This window comes from Anabrus simplex, chromosome 3 (assembly GCF_040414725.1).
Source record: "Anabrus simplex isolate iqAnaSimp1 chromosome 3, ASM4041472v1, whole genome shotgun sequence".
NCBI classification, from domain to species: domain Eukaryota; kingdom Metazoa; phylum Arthropoda; class Insecta; order Orthoptera; family Tettigoniidae; genus Anabrus; species Anabrus simplex.
The window spans coordinates 99,245,344-99,262,165 of NC_090267.1; the positions used below are offsets into that span (position 1 = coordinate 99,245,344).

General features: G+C 38.3%; 2 protein-coding genes across 2 annotated transcripts in view; both read left to right on the forward strand.

Moving 5' to 3' along the window:
* The first annotated feature begins 2,932 nt into the window (after positions 1–2,932).
* Positions 2,933–16,822, forward strand: part of Nrx-IV (neurexin-4) — a 283,385-nt gene continuing 269,495 nt past the window's right edge. The window contains exons 1-2 of the mRNA XM_067142634.2: positions 2,933–3,070; positions 3,378–3,473. Coding sequence (XP_066998735.1) covers positions 3,007–3,070; positions 3,378–3,473 — 160 coding nt within the window. The 5' untranslated portion in view covers positions 2,933–3,006. The remainder of the gene's footprint in view (positions 3,071–3,377; positions 3,474–16,822) is intronic.
* On the forward strand, positions 7,995–10,786 carry LOC136866026 (L-aminoadipate-semialdehyde dehydrogenase-phosphopantetheinyl transferase). The gene has a single exon (XM_067142635.2). It carries the CDS (start codon positions 8,128–8,130, stop codon positions 9,016–9,018), a length of 891 nt encoding a protein of 296 aa, XP_066998736.2. The 5' UTR covers positions 7,995–8,127; the 3' UTR covers positions 9,019–10,786.

Sequence of the window (16,822 nt, forward strand, 5' to 3'; positions counted from 1 at the left end):
TGAAAAATACGAGGTTGTCTACAATACTTTCTCAAAAATATTTCTGTCAAGACTACTCCTACTACTCCAGGGACTTGAAATGCAATTACTGGGATATATGAACTTTATTATTATTAGCTAACCGCTCATAAATACTGAAAGATCAAGGGAGCGAAATATAAATTACGGATACTTTAACTACCTACTCAGAACTACAAATGATCGGAATACAAGATCAGCTGATTTTTTAAAAATATTTACTTGACTACACTACCGGTACACCCTTTGTTCACGACTGTAGCCAACAATGCAATATTTGAATATGAAGAGCGACAATAATCAATAACAATACAACGACTGTTAACTATTTCGCCAGTGAAATACTGTATGTTCTGTTGAAATCCCTTCTTTAAACAAAATTTACAACAGTATCGCGTTATTTGAGGAAGTCGTTACCTTTGTGATAGGTGGGACAGTCGAACTGCTATTTGATCTACCCTGTCAATTACCTGCACTAATATAACCACTGCCGAAGTTACGACTCTTTTTAATATCCCGTCTTTGTAAGTATTTTATCAACAAACCTACTGACATTTTAATAATAATATTTAAAAAATCCTTCTCTCACGCAGTCCTAAATTACAGATAGTAATCTAGCGAACGCCTACGGAACTACCCAGTGTAAAAATTGTATATAAATACCACTAATCTCAATTACTACAAACCAGCACTAAACACCAATATTTGTGGAACTAAATGTTACCACACACACAGACACAAAATTTGCTAAATTTCTACAACTATTAACTATTTTATCACTAAGATTCATTCATAGGTGCTGAAAAGTTAATAATACTGTAACAGAAAAACAAAATTGTCCTTGTCTGTGGGGTTTACGAATGACAGACTATTCAAATAAAAAACTTAAAATGTGGACTTAAATTTCCCGAGAAGTGATTCCCAATTTTACCGAACTGTACCCAATGAACCCTAGTACTCATCTTTCTCCTCAAACATCTTCTCGTAAGAATATACAGTAAATCCCAAGGATAACGTTCGCATTCATAGTCCAAAGTCAAACTGAGACGCAAAAGATATGGTGGGGACTAGAAGTTGCCGGCAAGTTGCCGAAAGTGGATAGCAAGGAAAACCCGAGTGTCTGAAAAGTGGAGTGGAGTGGAGTGGAGTGGAGTGGAGTGGCGTGGAAAGCAGTAGATTGCATGAAAGGGGACTAACTCTATGGCTGAGACGTCCAAATTCTTGGAATCGTTGACTTTCCTTCCCAAGCGCGGCTTTAGATCACACTCTCTCCTCTTTTGGATTATCGCCCTCTTTGAGACCACCTTGTCTTGCTGAATGTGAAAAGAAAGACCTGGCTTGATGATTGGAATTGAAATGTTACTGCTCCAAGTTGGCACCTTGCTATTAAATAACACTGTGACCGAGAATTATTTCAAGGGTTTAAACAGACCTCCTTTCGAGAAGTATTTTAATAGGTAGTCTTTCACTCTTAGTAATACAGCTGGCAAGATGAGCTCTGCTCGGTTGGACGGTCAGAGTGCACAGCTGTAGGACTATGGACCAGCCGTGGCCACTTGCGGGCCGAGACCAACTCTGCATCTATCGAAGCGTTAAAAAAGCCGATCCCCAAAGATGTATGCAGGTCTCGAAATCTCTGTAAAAATGAGTGTGTCGATGATAGTATATCAATATGTTTCTGATAAGCGGAAGAAAAGCTTTGTTGGGTAACGTTTTTAACTGTTGACTTTTTTACAAGTCAGTTATTTATATAGTCGATATCCCTCGAAATTGGAGTCTTAGAAATTGAGGTACCGGTACATGATTACCTGTATTTTCTTCTATAAATTTTCTGGAACTTCAGAGGTGATAGGACATAGATTAAGGCGTTTCTGTGGGATTGGAGAACGGTTGCACATGTGTTCAGTTGGCACTTCCCGTTTGCAATACGAATTTAGATTTGTCTATTACACTTACTGCAATGGACAGGGCGTTACAGAGCATAACCGCCAACAAAATTCAGCACGAGCCGCCACTGGGTGTGACCCCACAACACACAAATGTGTAGGCCAGAAATTTCTGTAAAAGACTGCGTTAAAAAACATTTGATATTTTTCTTGTAAGTTAATTTATCATTATTTTCTTGTATGGAAATATATAGAACTCATTAAAAAAAATTGTACCCTCGGGATTGAAAGGATTAATAAGAAAAAGACAGGATGGATTGTAGAGGTCCTTCACTCTTTGCATTCGAGAGATTGGGGGACCGTCGGCTGTTCTGACAACGGTTTTCTGTGGTTTTCCATTTTCACTTCTAGACAAATGCTGGGACAGTTTCCATTCATAGGACACAGCCGATTCCTTCTACCTCATTACCCAATTTTATTCACTAGCTCCTTAGCTGAGGTTGGCGACAGGAAGGGCTTCTAGCCGCAGACAGCATTTTACCTCACCTCATCCCCGAATCCACATCAGGAAACTGGACAAACGGGTAGAAACACATCCACTTAAATATTTTTTAATACGAAGTATTTCATGGGCTATTTTGCCCATATAAAAGTTTTACAATATTATATGGACGTCAACTGGCAAGCCAAACATGTCCTCGGACACTCCCGGCACTAAAGGCCATACGCCATTTCGTTTCATTTCAGAAAAACTTGCAGCAAAGTCGCTGAATTTATTGGCAGCGATAATCTTGAAAGTATAAGAGATTAATTATTTCCCGCGATAACAAACCATGTCTTATATTTTTCCTTAGAGGACCAATTCAGTCGTAATTTTATTTTTTATATTGATATTACAGCTTCTTTTTTCCAGCGGCTGACTATCGATAGTTTACTCTCATTTGCACTTCGAGAGTCGATTCTTTACTCATAGGAACGGGAGGTATAACTACTGTAACTTACGGAGCCAATGAGATTGTAGTTTGATATAAAGGTGTGGAAATTTGCAGTCAATTGTTTTTGACAGAGTTAGGGTGTAACGGCGGTAATGTTTACATAAATAATGGACGCCAGCAAGTACTTAGCGGTTCTGACTTACATCCTGTCAGTTTATTCTTCGAATGGAGGTGAGAATTTTTAAAATAGTTCACTTATTGTTTCCAGTTCTTATGTTACTTCCGCAATATTCTAATGATAATGATTCATAGACCAAGCCCCAGTCATCATGGCGTATTTAATTAAGGTTAGTTAGTACATATCACTGACAACTTTTAGGATTGTGGTGGATCTTGCTGAAGTGTGGCATAACCTTCCCCATTAGTATGGTATAAAGCACTTGAATTATTGTATACATAAATGGCAGGGTGGTTGGATACATACACACCTTAACCTGTATAAGTGCACTTCATATTTAATATCACTTATTTTTTTCAGAGTACTATGAATGCTACGAACCGCTGTTGGATCATGCTGTAGTTAAGGCGACGTCGTCTCTTCACGAACGCGGGGCTAACAATGCCAGGTTGAATGGTAGGATTTGCCTTAATATTGAAACCTAATTCTTTGATGTGCATTGGTACCAGTTTCAATTACTGGTCAGTTTAATATGTAATGTATTACCATTTTCACCTGATTTTATTTTAGAGTATTTAGATGTTGAGATATGTTATGGTAGGAGGCTAGAGTTCATGAATAACAGTTTCGGTAATTTCCACCTTTGTAAATTATTTCTATGTCTAATTTTGAAAATGCAGGCTGTTTGTTAGTGTGATGACATCCGTATGTAGTCCATTTTACTCCATTTTGTTGTGTGTATTGAATTGGTTTTATGCCTATTGTATTTTTTTCTTAATGGGAATGCTAGATTGTAAAAATAATGTAGTATGACTATGGTATCGTAATGCATATGGTATGTCCACCTTCCTGAATATCATACACTCTTAAAATATTAGAAACTTAGTCTCTGTACACACCAAATATAAAAGGATTGTAGCAGTGGCATATACTGAGGGCTACCAAGGCTATCGGTGAAGCCCAGACCTCAGTTGAGAATGATGGAAGTCTAAAGTACATTATAATGTAAGCCTCTGACACATTGTTCCATTTACAAAACTTAAAAGCAATGAGAAAAAACCTCACAGATTTCTGAGAGCTAAGCATCGGAGACTGATATTGCAGCCCAGACTCTCGTCCCTCTCCCCTCGACCCACTTCAAGTGACTTGCTGACGTATGTCTGATAGGTGCTGGAACCAGGGTGATAGCTATGCTAGGCTTCGTTCCGCCATATGTCTGGCGTAATACAGATAGCAGAGTGCTGGTATTTCACTCCCGTTTACTTCTACATCCTTGAAGGAAGAAACTGCAGAGCTCCTGTTATACGAGTAGTATAGTTTTCTTTTTATAGGTAGATCTCCTAAAATGAAATGCATTCTTTCAGGTTTAGTGTTCTCTTTTGTTGGTTGGTGATCATGGGTCAGACACCACCACTGATCTCCCGAGGAAGCTAATTAACCTGTGAACGATGGGTACGACCGCTGTAAAATTCAACATCTTTATGTAATATAATAATAATAATAACAACAATGGTGCATGGCATCTGTTTAGGCTTAGGATAAAATGAATGGCGAATACATCATAAACACCCAGTCCCCAAGCCAGGGGAATTGATAGTTTGAGGGAGTTGATTCTGAAAATTGAACCGGGGCCATCGGATCAAAGGCAAGCATTCTGTCCATTTAGCGACAAAACTGGACTTTAATTTGCTAAACCTTAGGATTTCGTCTCCACTGATCAGATGTTGAGTCCCGGAATTGACAGTAGCAGTGGCTCGTGAAGCTGCTTTCACAACACAACAGGCTTCTCCGTTGGCTATTGGCTACAGCTCAAAATACTGAAGGCTTCACGTTCACTAAACCAACTATCGAAAAGGGGTAACCTAAGTCTAGTGGTAGCTCACGCCTTGATCTCATCATACACCACTGGATTGGAGACTATTTGAGATTGTTTGAGCCAAGAAAAAAGTTGCATTATTCCATTGACTAAAGAATAGATAGGCTACCATGTAGGATTTTGTTAAAAGATAAGCAAATGGTATTATTTGCGATATTCTGTTACCTCCAGCAACTGAGTCTAGACTGATTTGCGTTTTTTTGCTTCGTAATTTGCCTGACTGAATAATTTTTTAAGGAGGAAGCCCAATTTTCCAATGTCGACTTTTCAGTTTGTCGAAAACACTAATTATAACACACAATACTATTAGCCTACATACTTTAAAAAAAATACACACTATTAAACAAACAATGACATGTTTTGTTCTGCTAGAACATCTGGACTGGAGGAGTCTGGAAACAGTGGCTGAAGGTAAGAGACAAGCTTTGATAAGTAATTTCTGTAAGTTAATAATTGAGAGTGGAGGACTGCTATAATCATTATTTTCTTATTACCTGTTCATAAAATCGCCAAGTCTCGATCATTGACAAGTTTAAGCAATGTAAACAATATTGTGCATATATGCGCATGATTTAAAGTGATTTGGCAGAATCTGAGAATGTGTTATAATTGGTGTTTTCGACTGGCTGAAAAGCTTTTAATATTACATTAACCAAGTCGACAATGGAAAATATGGCTTCCTTCTCAACAAATTAATTGAAAATTATTCTTCAGTCAGTCCAAGGAAAGGACAAAAATATAGATTTCTGATGAAAGCAGCCTGGGAGGCGATGCTGATACCGACATTGAAGAAAATATGGAGATTTTATGCTGCCATTAACCTCGTAGACTGAGGCTCTGGGCTTTAAGCTACAGAAAAAATTCTGTTATACACAAAACAATGAAAGAAGGTGTGAATTTGACACAACATGTAATTGCACATAGTGAAAATATCATTACTAAATCAAAGTGTACAAACCAAACGAACGTTAAGGATTCTTTCAAATGTTAAGTGTTTTATTGATTGGTGTCTGGCCCCATGGCTAAATGGTTACCATGCTCGGCTGTGGTCACAGGGGTCCTGGGTTTGATTCCCGGCAGGGTCGAAAATTTTAACCATCATTGGTTAATTCCACTGGCACGGGGGCTGGATGTACGTGTCGCCTTCATTATTTCATCCTCATCACGATGCGCAGGTCGCCCATGCGCGTCAAATCAACAGACCTGCACCTGACGAGCCAAACATGTTCTTGGACTCGCCCGGCACTAATAGCCATATGCCGTTTCACTGTAGATTGGTACATGTACATACAATTAGAATGAAAAAGAAAATCCACCTAATGAATACACTTTATTGATGTAGGGCCTATCTGTGTAAACATCACACTTCGTGGGACTAGTTTTGACCCGAAACCTAGGTCATCTATAGCCACATGATCTAAAATTGACAAATATATTCACTTATTGTGTTCGTGTTCATATTGCTTCAAAGTTTCAAGAACTCAAATGTTAATCTTAAATTTAACATGGTGTGCAGTAATAGTGTACAGTGTGTTCAGTAGCAGTTTCCATAGAAGTTTCCTTGCTGGTCTGAGTGACTCAGGCGGTTCAGGCGCTGGCCTTCTTACCCCAACTAGGCAGGTTCGATCCTGACTCAGTCCGGTGGTATTTGAAGGGGCTCAAATACGTCAGCCTTGTTTCGGTAGATCTACCGGCACATAAAAAGAACTCCTGGGGGACTAAATTTTGGCATCTCGGCATCTCCAAAAGCCAAAAAAGTAGTTAGTGGGACGTAAATTCGATATTATTATTATTATTATTATTATTATTAGAAGTGTTCTTGTGTCTTTCATACATCACAAATACAGCAGCACATCTGCAACTTTTTCATGTGAGTACAGTGCATTGCAAACATATAGTACAGTCTACTGTACAGTACTATACACTGATTTACAAGAGTTTTCGTCACATACAGTACATGGATTATTGTGTTCCTACTTGTTTTTAAATGGTACCTGTTCTATACCCTCTTTCAAGTGGATACCCCTGTACAATGGTCGCATTTTTTGGTCCCGATGGTGTCAGTTATAGAGAGGTTTTTTTGTACTGTACTTCAAAAGATCACAGTCTGTTGTAGGGCAAATTCATCACAGTACTTTCTCACACTGAACCAGTGTAAGCCTCACAGTCTTTTCTGTTGGATGAAAGTCTCATAACACTGGATGAACAACTAAAACCTACACAACATTATGGCCAAAATTGGAAGCATTGTAGCTGTGTGCTCCTCTCTGGTCATGGATCATGTTTGTTACAACACACAAATTATTTTCAGAGGTATTTTCAAGTGTCAACTTGTCAACTTTACATTACAATAATTATTCGGGATTGAAGTAATGTATTACATTTTGACAAACACCATTATTAATCTTTTTTATCCTGCTTACAGTTACCAGTATACTAAAGAAAATAGGGGATTTACATTTTAAAATGTGTAAGTTGGTGTTGAAAATTATATTTCCATACATTTTAAATTAATTGTATCCATTTTCATGAGGCCCTCTGCTAACGTTCTGTCTGCAAAAGTTGTTTTTCAACTTTAAGATTTTTGTTCTGTTAGGGTTTAAATTCACACTAACACGTCATAGGTTTTCGGTGATGCAAGGATGGGAAAGGGCTAGCATTGGGAAGGTAGCAGCCTTGGCCCACAGCTACGCGATGCTAACCGCATGGTCAACTTGCTCGGTACTTTAAGAAATATTGCCGGAGTTGATGTTAAGTGACTTGCCCTGTATACTCGCATAATGATCTTTGCCTCTGGGGCAAGGAGTAGCCAACTCCTTAATCAAAGATGGAGAGGCCGGCTATTTTTGTTGTTACAGTGAATATGTTTTATTAATATCAGTGATTCCTTTCACCTTAAAATCCTTGTCCTTGTAAATTATTTTACATGTTCATTGAATGACTTCTGAAAGTCCAAAATGGTTTTTACGTGGGAATATACACTGGTTCTGTTGAAAATTTTCTTCCTCGTTATATATATTATTTTGGCTTGTATTTCTTAAGTGGACCACAGTACCTCCTCAGTGATGCTGAGCCTTTTCTTTTGCTGCAGGTGCTGGCAACTGAAAGGTGCTGACATTCTTTGGAGTCACTGTCAAGAGGTCCATTTATTAATTGCATCATTGTGAAAGTAGAAAGATTTGTAAAAGTTGGTGGACTGCAAAATTACTATTCTTCATATTTGTGCATTGAAGAATGCAAAGAAGTTCGGTCAAAATGAATTCATTGTGCAGCAGCGTTCGGTGGGCTTTCAATACAGCTTCTTGGGTGCCGACAGATGATCAAATACTTATAGCAACGTCATGCATTCAGCAGGAAGAGAAAACACGTATTGGCAGATTTGTATTTCAGAAAGATGCCAAAGCATCGTTAATTGGGAGATTGCTTATGCGGAAGTTTGTTGCTGATTATTCTAATCGTAATTACTCTTCTGTCTACTTTGACAGGGATGTGAAAGGAAAGCCTTTTTTAGTAGACATTTGTCAGGAGCATGAAAAGCTAGAGTTGGATTTTAATGTCTCCCACCAAGGTAACTTTGCTGTTTTGGCAGGTGAAGTTGGAAAGAAGAAAGTGGGAGTAGATGTCATGAAGATTGAGTACACAGGAGGCAAAAGCTTATCAGAATTCTTCCGACTAATGACTCGTCATTTTTCTCCTGAAGAATGGGTCACTATCAATGGATCTTATGGAACAAAAGACAGAAAAAAATTGGAAATGTTTTATAGACACTGGTGTTTAAAAGAAAGTTATGTGAAGGCCACTGGCACTGGAATAACTGTTAATCTTCAGAGGATTAGTTTCAAGATCAACACCTATGATCTCGCTGTAGGTCTAGTGACAAAGGACACTAAGTTGTACGTGGATGGGAAGGAACAGACAGAATGGTGTTTTGAGGAAACTCTCCTTGACAATGAGCATTGTGTTGCTGTAGCAGTGACATCTAGTGACAATTCTTTGTACCGACCTTCTGATAATAATCATTTTGAATTCTTGGACTTCAGTGATCTTATGCAAGGTTGTGAACCACTCTTAACTCCTGATCCATTATTCACATCAAATTTTCTGAAGAAGGAAGAGAGACCATGATTTAATGAACTTTGTCTGCTGTCTTTGTCTTATAGAGAGTTTTCTTTGAATATTTTACGCACAAGGATGGGCATAATATTGTGTTAATATTTGCTCTATTATTACCACCAAAGACACCATTGGTTTGAATCACATGGTCGAATGCAAGATCTGTAGATTTGCTGGCACGTTAAAGAATCTCTTCTCAAGGCAAAATTAAATCATCGTCCAAAACTGTTAACCATTGAAAGAATATTAAACGCACACTAATAATTTAGGCTAATGTGAGGAATTTATTTGTAATATTGAAGATTGTACAAGTAGTATGAGTTTTTGAAGAAGGATAATAGTGTAATTGGAATTGTTCAGAATAAGTAAGTTACATTGGTATGGATAGGAAGTGGTATTATGATTTACAAAGTGGAACAATTTCTAGCTTTAAGTCTCTGCAGCAGGGAAACAGTGTTTTGAATATAAATATCTTTATACTTCACTCACCTCATTACCTCATTCTAGAGAGTTATCTGAATAAGTAACATAGACACAACAGTAACACCTTTCTTTGTCAGTTAGTGCCTAGAATAGTCATTTGACAGATATTATAATGTACATTGGAGGAGCAAATGGAAGCATTTTTTAAAAACTATGGTATTCAAATATATTCATTTGCAGTTTTGCCTGCAAACTCAATAGTGCTGCATAAAGCTGCCCATGATTCAAAACAGGTTTTGGTAAATAAGTATGGTGCACATTTGTAATGTCTGCTCTTTATATTTGTTTATGGCAATGAAAAATGCTTGCTTTATTGGAAATTGTTCTCTTCACTATAAATGGTTCATCAAGATTTGTAAGTTTGGAGTGAAGCATGGGTTCCTTTGTGGATGAGAATTTTGGCATTTATCAGGTAATGTAATTTGATAACTGCTAGCTGGGTGCCATTGCATAGACTTTCCTTCGTATTTACATTTCTTAAAAGGCATTTTATGGAACAATTTTTCAAATTTAGCTCATGGGAAGACATCGCTGATGATGTGGATTTACATAAGAAATTCTATATGTTTCTGAATTACTACTTTACTTTTGTCTTCTTTGGTGATCAGTCCAGAGATTATTTGGCTACAGTTCTCCATTCTTCATGTTTTTCCACCTTCCTTTTTTATTTCTTCTTAGCTGTGGCATCCCACATCATTCATAATCTGTTCCATATAGCACAGTCGTGGTCTTCCAAGAGATCTTTTCCCATTCACATCCTCCTCCCCCTTTCCCCTTATCCAGCTTCTGCTGGGTCGGAGCATTTATGGCACTTCTCCACCTTCCTCTCTCCTTCCACGATTCCTCTTCGATCATTTTGTCCCATCCAAGTCTCTTCTTCTTGTACTCCTCTTTATCGAATCGTTCTAATTTGTTCTAGGTCTCCCTCTCGCTCCCTTTCCCTCTTATGCCATCTCCATCATCTGTTTTGGCATTCTTTCTTCCTCCATCCTATTTACATATACAAACATTCTTACTGCAGTTTACTCCTATCATTTCTCACATTTAGATTTTACGTTCTGACTTCCTTTCTCACATCTTCATTTCTCAATCTCTTTCCTTGTCATTCCTATCATACTTCTTAGGTATTTCATTTCACTTGCTGATCTTCATGTTCAGCCTTGTATTTTGCATTAATTCATACCCTAGGTATTTGAAACTGTCAACAATTTCAAGGCTTTGACGACCAATTTTTACAATGCCTTCCTCTTGTCCTTTTCCTCATGATATCTTGGTCTTGCTTTTCTCTGTGCTGATTTTCATACCATTCTTTTCAGTTTTCTTGTTCGGTGCATCAAGTTGTTGTACTTCTTTGCTGTTTGTTCCCCAGACCACAATATAATCTCCAAATAGTAATAACTTCATCTCCCTATTCCCATCTTCCTTTGTCTCCTTTAGAATTTCATACATAACAATTAGAAAGAAAAAAGGCGACAGCACACTCCTGTCTTAGTCCAGTTTCATTTCTAAACCATTCTGTCTTTCTAAATGGAGTTTATACGCTGCTGACACAGTTCTTGTACATTGCTTGCACCATTTCTACAGTTTGTGTATGCAGTCTCTTTTCTCACCTTCTCCCTAGGAACACTATCATATGTCTTCGTTAGATCTATGAATGTCATGACCAGATCCTGTCTATATGCCCAATTCTTATCTATTAATTGCCTCATGCTAAAGATTGGGTCTACTGTAAATCTTTCACTTCTAAAGCCATACTGTTGCTCTTGTAACTCTCCTATCTTCCTTCTCATTCTCCTCTCTAATATTCTTTCCAGTATTTTTGCCACTTTCACATGTCCCCTCTATTGTATTTAGGAGCCCTTCATGTCTCATTAAATGCCCAGGAAGTTGCCCTAAACAGGCTTCCCCTCTTACTTACTCATACTTCTGAAATCTTCATTTGTTATCTTATTAGTCCATTTTAATTTTCAACATGCATCTGTAGTACCGTGTCTTCGGTGAATTCAGTTTCCTCTCTTCTTCAGTCCCCAGAATCCATGTTTCACAGTCATATAAGCCTACACTCCATGCACATCCTTTTACAAACCTTTTCCTAACTTCAAGACTGTTACATTCCTGAACTTCGTCCTATTAATATATGCAGTACTTTTACTTTTATGGCTGAAGGCACAAGATGAAAATATTACAAAATTTTGTGTTCCGTGTGGTTGTAGTTTAGTATGTCCACAATGAACGAGTTAATGACAAAAACATTTTGAGGTATTTTGAGAATCTGCTGTTAATAATAATAAGAAGAAGAAGAAGAAGAAGCCCCCAGCTACTATTTGCAGGTATTTTGATTTGATGCCATCTATAGGCATAATATTGAAAGATGCGTTATGACGGTTGTTAGAGGGAGGTCTGTTTACCTTTTACCAGGGTGGGGAGAAGGAAGTAGGGGGTATGGTTGCCATGGAAATGTAGGCGGATCTACTATGGGTGCCATGGAGATAAGCCTGTTGGCCAGCTCTTGTTGCTTGGAGTTGCCAAACCTCTCACTTCTGAGTTACGTTCAACAGAAAACTACGATCTGAACGAAAAAGTGAGCTGGAAGCAAAGGGAAGGAGCATGGAATGCAGGAACGTGGCAATGCCGTGTAATGACTCCCTCCAGCCCAATCTGTCAAAAACTTCCTTTAATATTATGGGTATAGGCATGCCTGTCAATTTTGAGATTATATTTTACTCAGAGAAACTGGAACTCTGACAGAGTTTTCAATTAATTTGGAAGGGTAAACACTTACTGTGTCATTGGAGATATTTTGTGTATAAATGTCATATGTTGTGGAATTTCTGAATGGGTCTTTTTACGATCTTCAAAAGTCTGACTACTACTGAAGGGATTTAGCGGCTGACACTGTAACACTATCACTGATCCTCATAGGGAGCTTTCTGGTGGGTGGGAGGAGTGCTGATTGGCTGCTATGTGCACTTCAGCCGGTGGGGAGGTTGTGTGTGCAAGTTAGACAAAGCAAGCGAGCAGTGAGGGGCTGAGCAATACAGCCATGAGAGGAGAAGCGAGACCAAATGAGTAGGACATAGAAGCAGAGTGATATGTCATTATTTATGTATCTACTGTCAACAGTTAGGTATTTAAAAGATTTAAAAGGAAAACTACACTGTTTACCTGATTCAAAACCCTATATAGGCAGTGCATTTTGTACCCCTTTTCAAGGACCATCTCTCTTTCCAACCAATGACCAGGCATTTTCTTGATCTGATCTCTTAAAAAAAATCCAGGGTTAAATAGCAGGCAGTAGTAAGAGAACTGGTGACTCAATTCCTTCATCACATTCTGTCTGGGATTAACAGCACAGTACCGTTCTCACATTCTGTAAGATGAGATCTGGGTGCATGCAGTGGTCAGGAGGATTATGAGCGTGGGGGTTTCTTATTCAAAGATGACATGTGTTCAGTTAGGAAGAAAACCTAAGGGTGGTGGTGATGGTGATCATTGTTTTAAGAGGAAGTACAGCTGGGAAATCATCCTCCATTAATACTAATCAGAGGGCAAAATGGAAGGGATCTGACACTTCAGAAATGAAGGTATTGGCCGAAGAAAGACAAGGGTCATGATGACCTAGGCTCCCTAGGCTTCAAGTCAAACTTAAATTAAGTCTATTTTAACATTGAAGGATAACGTTTTAAGTGAGTGGAATGCTAATGTAAATCAGGGCATAAAGAGGAAACAGTGGGAGAGGCATGGTGAAGTGCGTATGCTAGAGTGGTTTAAAAGTGCAAGATTATATTTAAGTTAAATACTGTATGTATTAAAATACCGAATGGAGTGGCAAGTGTGTGTTAACGTGCTACGGCTATGGAGCCAAGTTCTGCATTCAGGAGACGTGGGTTCAGACCCCACTGTCATTTGTCCTGAGGATGGTTTTTTTTATCGCTTCTCATTTTCACTTCCAGGCAAATGCTGGGACAGTTCCAATTCATAGGCCACAGCCAATTCCTTCCACCTCCTTATCCAGTTTCATTCGCTATCATTCATTTCATCTTCGTTAGCTCCTCGACTGAGGTTGGCGTCAAAAAGGGCATCCAGCCATTAAAAAATACCATATTAATTCATCTCACCTCATCCCTGACTCCATCTCAAGAACCAAGATTTAGTATTAAACATTATTTTAAAATATTTACTCCTCTGTTGTGGTGTGGGTTTTTTTTTTGGTTTTTTTTTCTTTTCTTTTCTTTTTTTTTCGAATTGTCACTGCTTGCTTAGGTTTCACTGTACATTTGCAAAATTTCCACCTTCTAGCTCAGTGGGAATTTACTGAAAATTCTCAGACACACACAGGACATTTTACATAATGTATCTTGTCCAGATTTCGCTATGTTTTTGGTTCAAACCCGACAAGAGATAGTCCAATTTTTGAAGGGCATGAAGAAAATCCATTCAGTATTCTGTGTTGTACAATTTCTGGTTTACCTGACAAAATTAATTAGAACTTCACCATAGATTGCCCACCAGAGAGAGATCTATTTCTTTGCCATTGATTAGTACTGTATATAATCTAAGGGGAAGAAACTGCCTCTCTCCCTCAGTTGTTTCATTTTTTAGTGCATCTTAGTAGTCTTGTTGTCCTAAGTTGGCAGGTTTGGGCCTAGCTCAGTCCAGTGGTATTGAAGGTGCTCAAATACACCAGCCTCAATGTTGGTTAGATTTACAGACACGTAAAATAACTCCTGTGGGACAAAATTCTGGCACCTCAGCATCTCCGAAAACCATCAAAGTAGTTAGTGGAAAGTGTAACCAGTAACGTGGTGGTGGTGGTGGTGGTGGTGGTGGTGGCAGTAGTAGTAGTCCAAGAATTTTTTCTTTCTTTTTCCATATATTTAACTACATATCCTCTGGTGACGTTTTTTGAGCATGCAACCCCCCTTCAGGAAGATGAATAAATGACACATACCATGTGCACACTGTTCAAGAATGAAAAATAATATTATAAAATGGTAGTTATTTGCTGATGATATCTGTAGAGGTACTAGTACCGTATCTTGATATTCTTATAATTGTAATTGCACTTCTCTTTGCTTCAGAAATATACAGTTGGTTCCCTAGACTACAGAGTTGGACCCGATGATCAAAATAATTATAAACAGTCATCTTAAAAACTAATTTTTTTGTAACATGGGAATCTGAACTTGTGGGCTCTGAGCAACATCTCTTCGGCATTCAAGCAAAGGGCTTTGTAGCTTCTACAGATGTGTACAGGCCCTCTTCAGCCAGCTTTTGTTCTCTTGATGATATTGTGCTTTTCATGGGTTTTCTATATTTGTGGAACCAGAGCAGAACTAACTCTTATTGGGATGACCTATATATTAGCCCTCTAAAATAAAACATTGACAGTTATGAATTCTTTTGTTCCCTGAAGTAAGTAAAGTAAAAAAAGTGAACTGCTGCAACTTCTTTCAGGCACACCCCTAAGGGGGTGAAATGCATTTACCTTTTCAACCACATATCAGCCCTCCTGCCAATCTTAAATTTTTGACTACCAGGAATTGAAGCCAGGCCTTCGAGGATGAAAACTGATAGTGCTAACCATTACACGAACTACAGAGGTAGGCACCCTGAAGCAAAAGTAAGGAATTGTGAGACATCGGAGTTATGATAAGAAATAGGAAATGAACTCATTTGAATTAGCATAAGGTGACCAAGATGTTTTCATAATGTTGCAAAAACATGTTAGACGAAAGGTAAGTTAAGTTTGCAGGAACTTTATGGAAGAAAAGATCCTAATTGATAGTTGTACTTGGTGCTTTTATTAGCCACTCACCCTGTACTTTCTAATAATCATTTTCTGGCAATTTTCATTGTAATAAATCTTTAGGGGCAGACATTACATAGACTGGGTTTGTTTGTTTGTTTGTTTGTTTTGCGCTATCTGAAGTTCACAGGAAACGCTACTACTTCTGCAATCTAGATTCAAGCCTTTAGTTAAAAAAATGTATTCTGGGCAGCTATTGTGACATCTGCCTGGGTTAGTTCTTCACATGTTGCTTTACATGTAGGTGTTCTGATTGTGAGTAGGCAAGTAAAGGAGTGAGGACTTGCTTTGGGAGCATTGGTTCCTTGTTGTTGACAGATTTAAAACTTCTTTTCTTTCTGTGTGTTTTCAACTGTAATTTCTTGCAGTTAGATTACCAGATTGCTCTGAAATTTAAAATAAATTATAATATTGAATGTTTGGTTTGTTTTGTATAGTTTATATTATATGTCTTATCATTTACTTGCTGAAGTAATAGTGTTTGCAAAATTACAGTTACTTTGTTGTAGCTAAAAGTTATAGGCTTAGACAAAGATTATTTCCACATTGTTGATTGCAACTCAAATTTACTTAATGATTTGTTATTGAGTTGGGTCATATAGCCGCAAGCTTGCATTTGGGAGATAGGGTCTTTGATCACCACTACCAGCTGTCCTAAAGGAGGCTTTCCGTGGTTTTCCCATTTTCACATCAGACAATTGCCACAACCACTTTCTTCCCAGTCCTAGCCCTTTCCTTTCTCATCGTGGCTCTTTGTATCAATGGTGAACTTGGTCTTGCTGAAACACCATGATATTTAAACCTTTTCTACTTGAAGCTGCAAATGCTTCTGAACTTTGCAATTGTTTCCATATGATTATTGTGAGGAGACTTCCATTTTCTACTGGTATTTGATATATCTCTCTGTTCTTCCACGCATACACTTGGTGCACACATGAAACAGCATTAATACTGCCATGACAAAAATCGAAGAAACGGGCGAGTTGGCCGTGCGGTTAGAGGCGCGCTGCTGTGAGCTTGCATCTGGGAGATAGTGGATTTGAATCGCCCTGTCGGCAGCCCTGAAGATTTTTTCCGTGGTTTCCCATTTTCATACCTTAATTAAGGCCACGACTAGTCCTTCCAATTCCTAGGGCTTTCCTATCCCATCGTCGCCATAAGACCTACCTGTGTCGGTGCGACGTAAAGCCACAAAAAAAAATCGAAGAGGAGATGAAAATACAAGGTAATATTAATATATGTATGCAAAAATCAATAGTAGTATAATTGGACAAGGAAAAGAACCTATGCAGATCCCCGAAGATCACATGACCTCACTAATGTGGTAGCGGAGAAAATTGGTCGCGAACTGGACAGCAGTAGTTAATCCTTCTGTTAGTGTGGTCTGTGAACTACATTCTTCTTACCCTGGTTACAGTTATTATTTTTGTCACTCTTTTTTATATTTGATTTTATTTGAACCCATCAGCTGATATGGTACTGTGTACTTGCCCTCACAATTTTTTAACCTGAGGCACATGGAGT

Excerpts from the sequence above, each read along its gene's own strand:
- LOC136866026 (XM_067142635.2), top strand. The coding sequence starts at position 8,128 with ATGCAAAGAAGTTCGGTCAAAATGAATTCATTGTGCAGCAGCGTTCGG.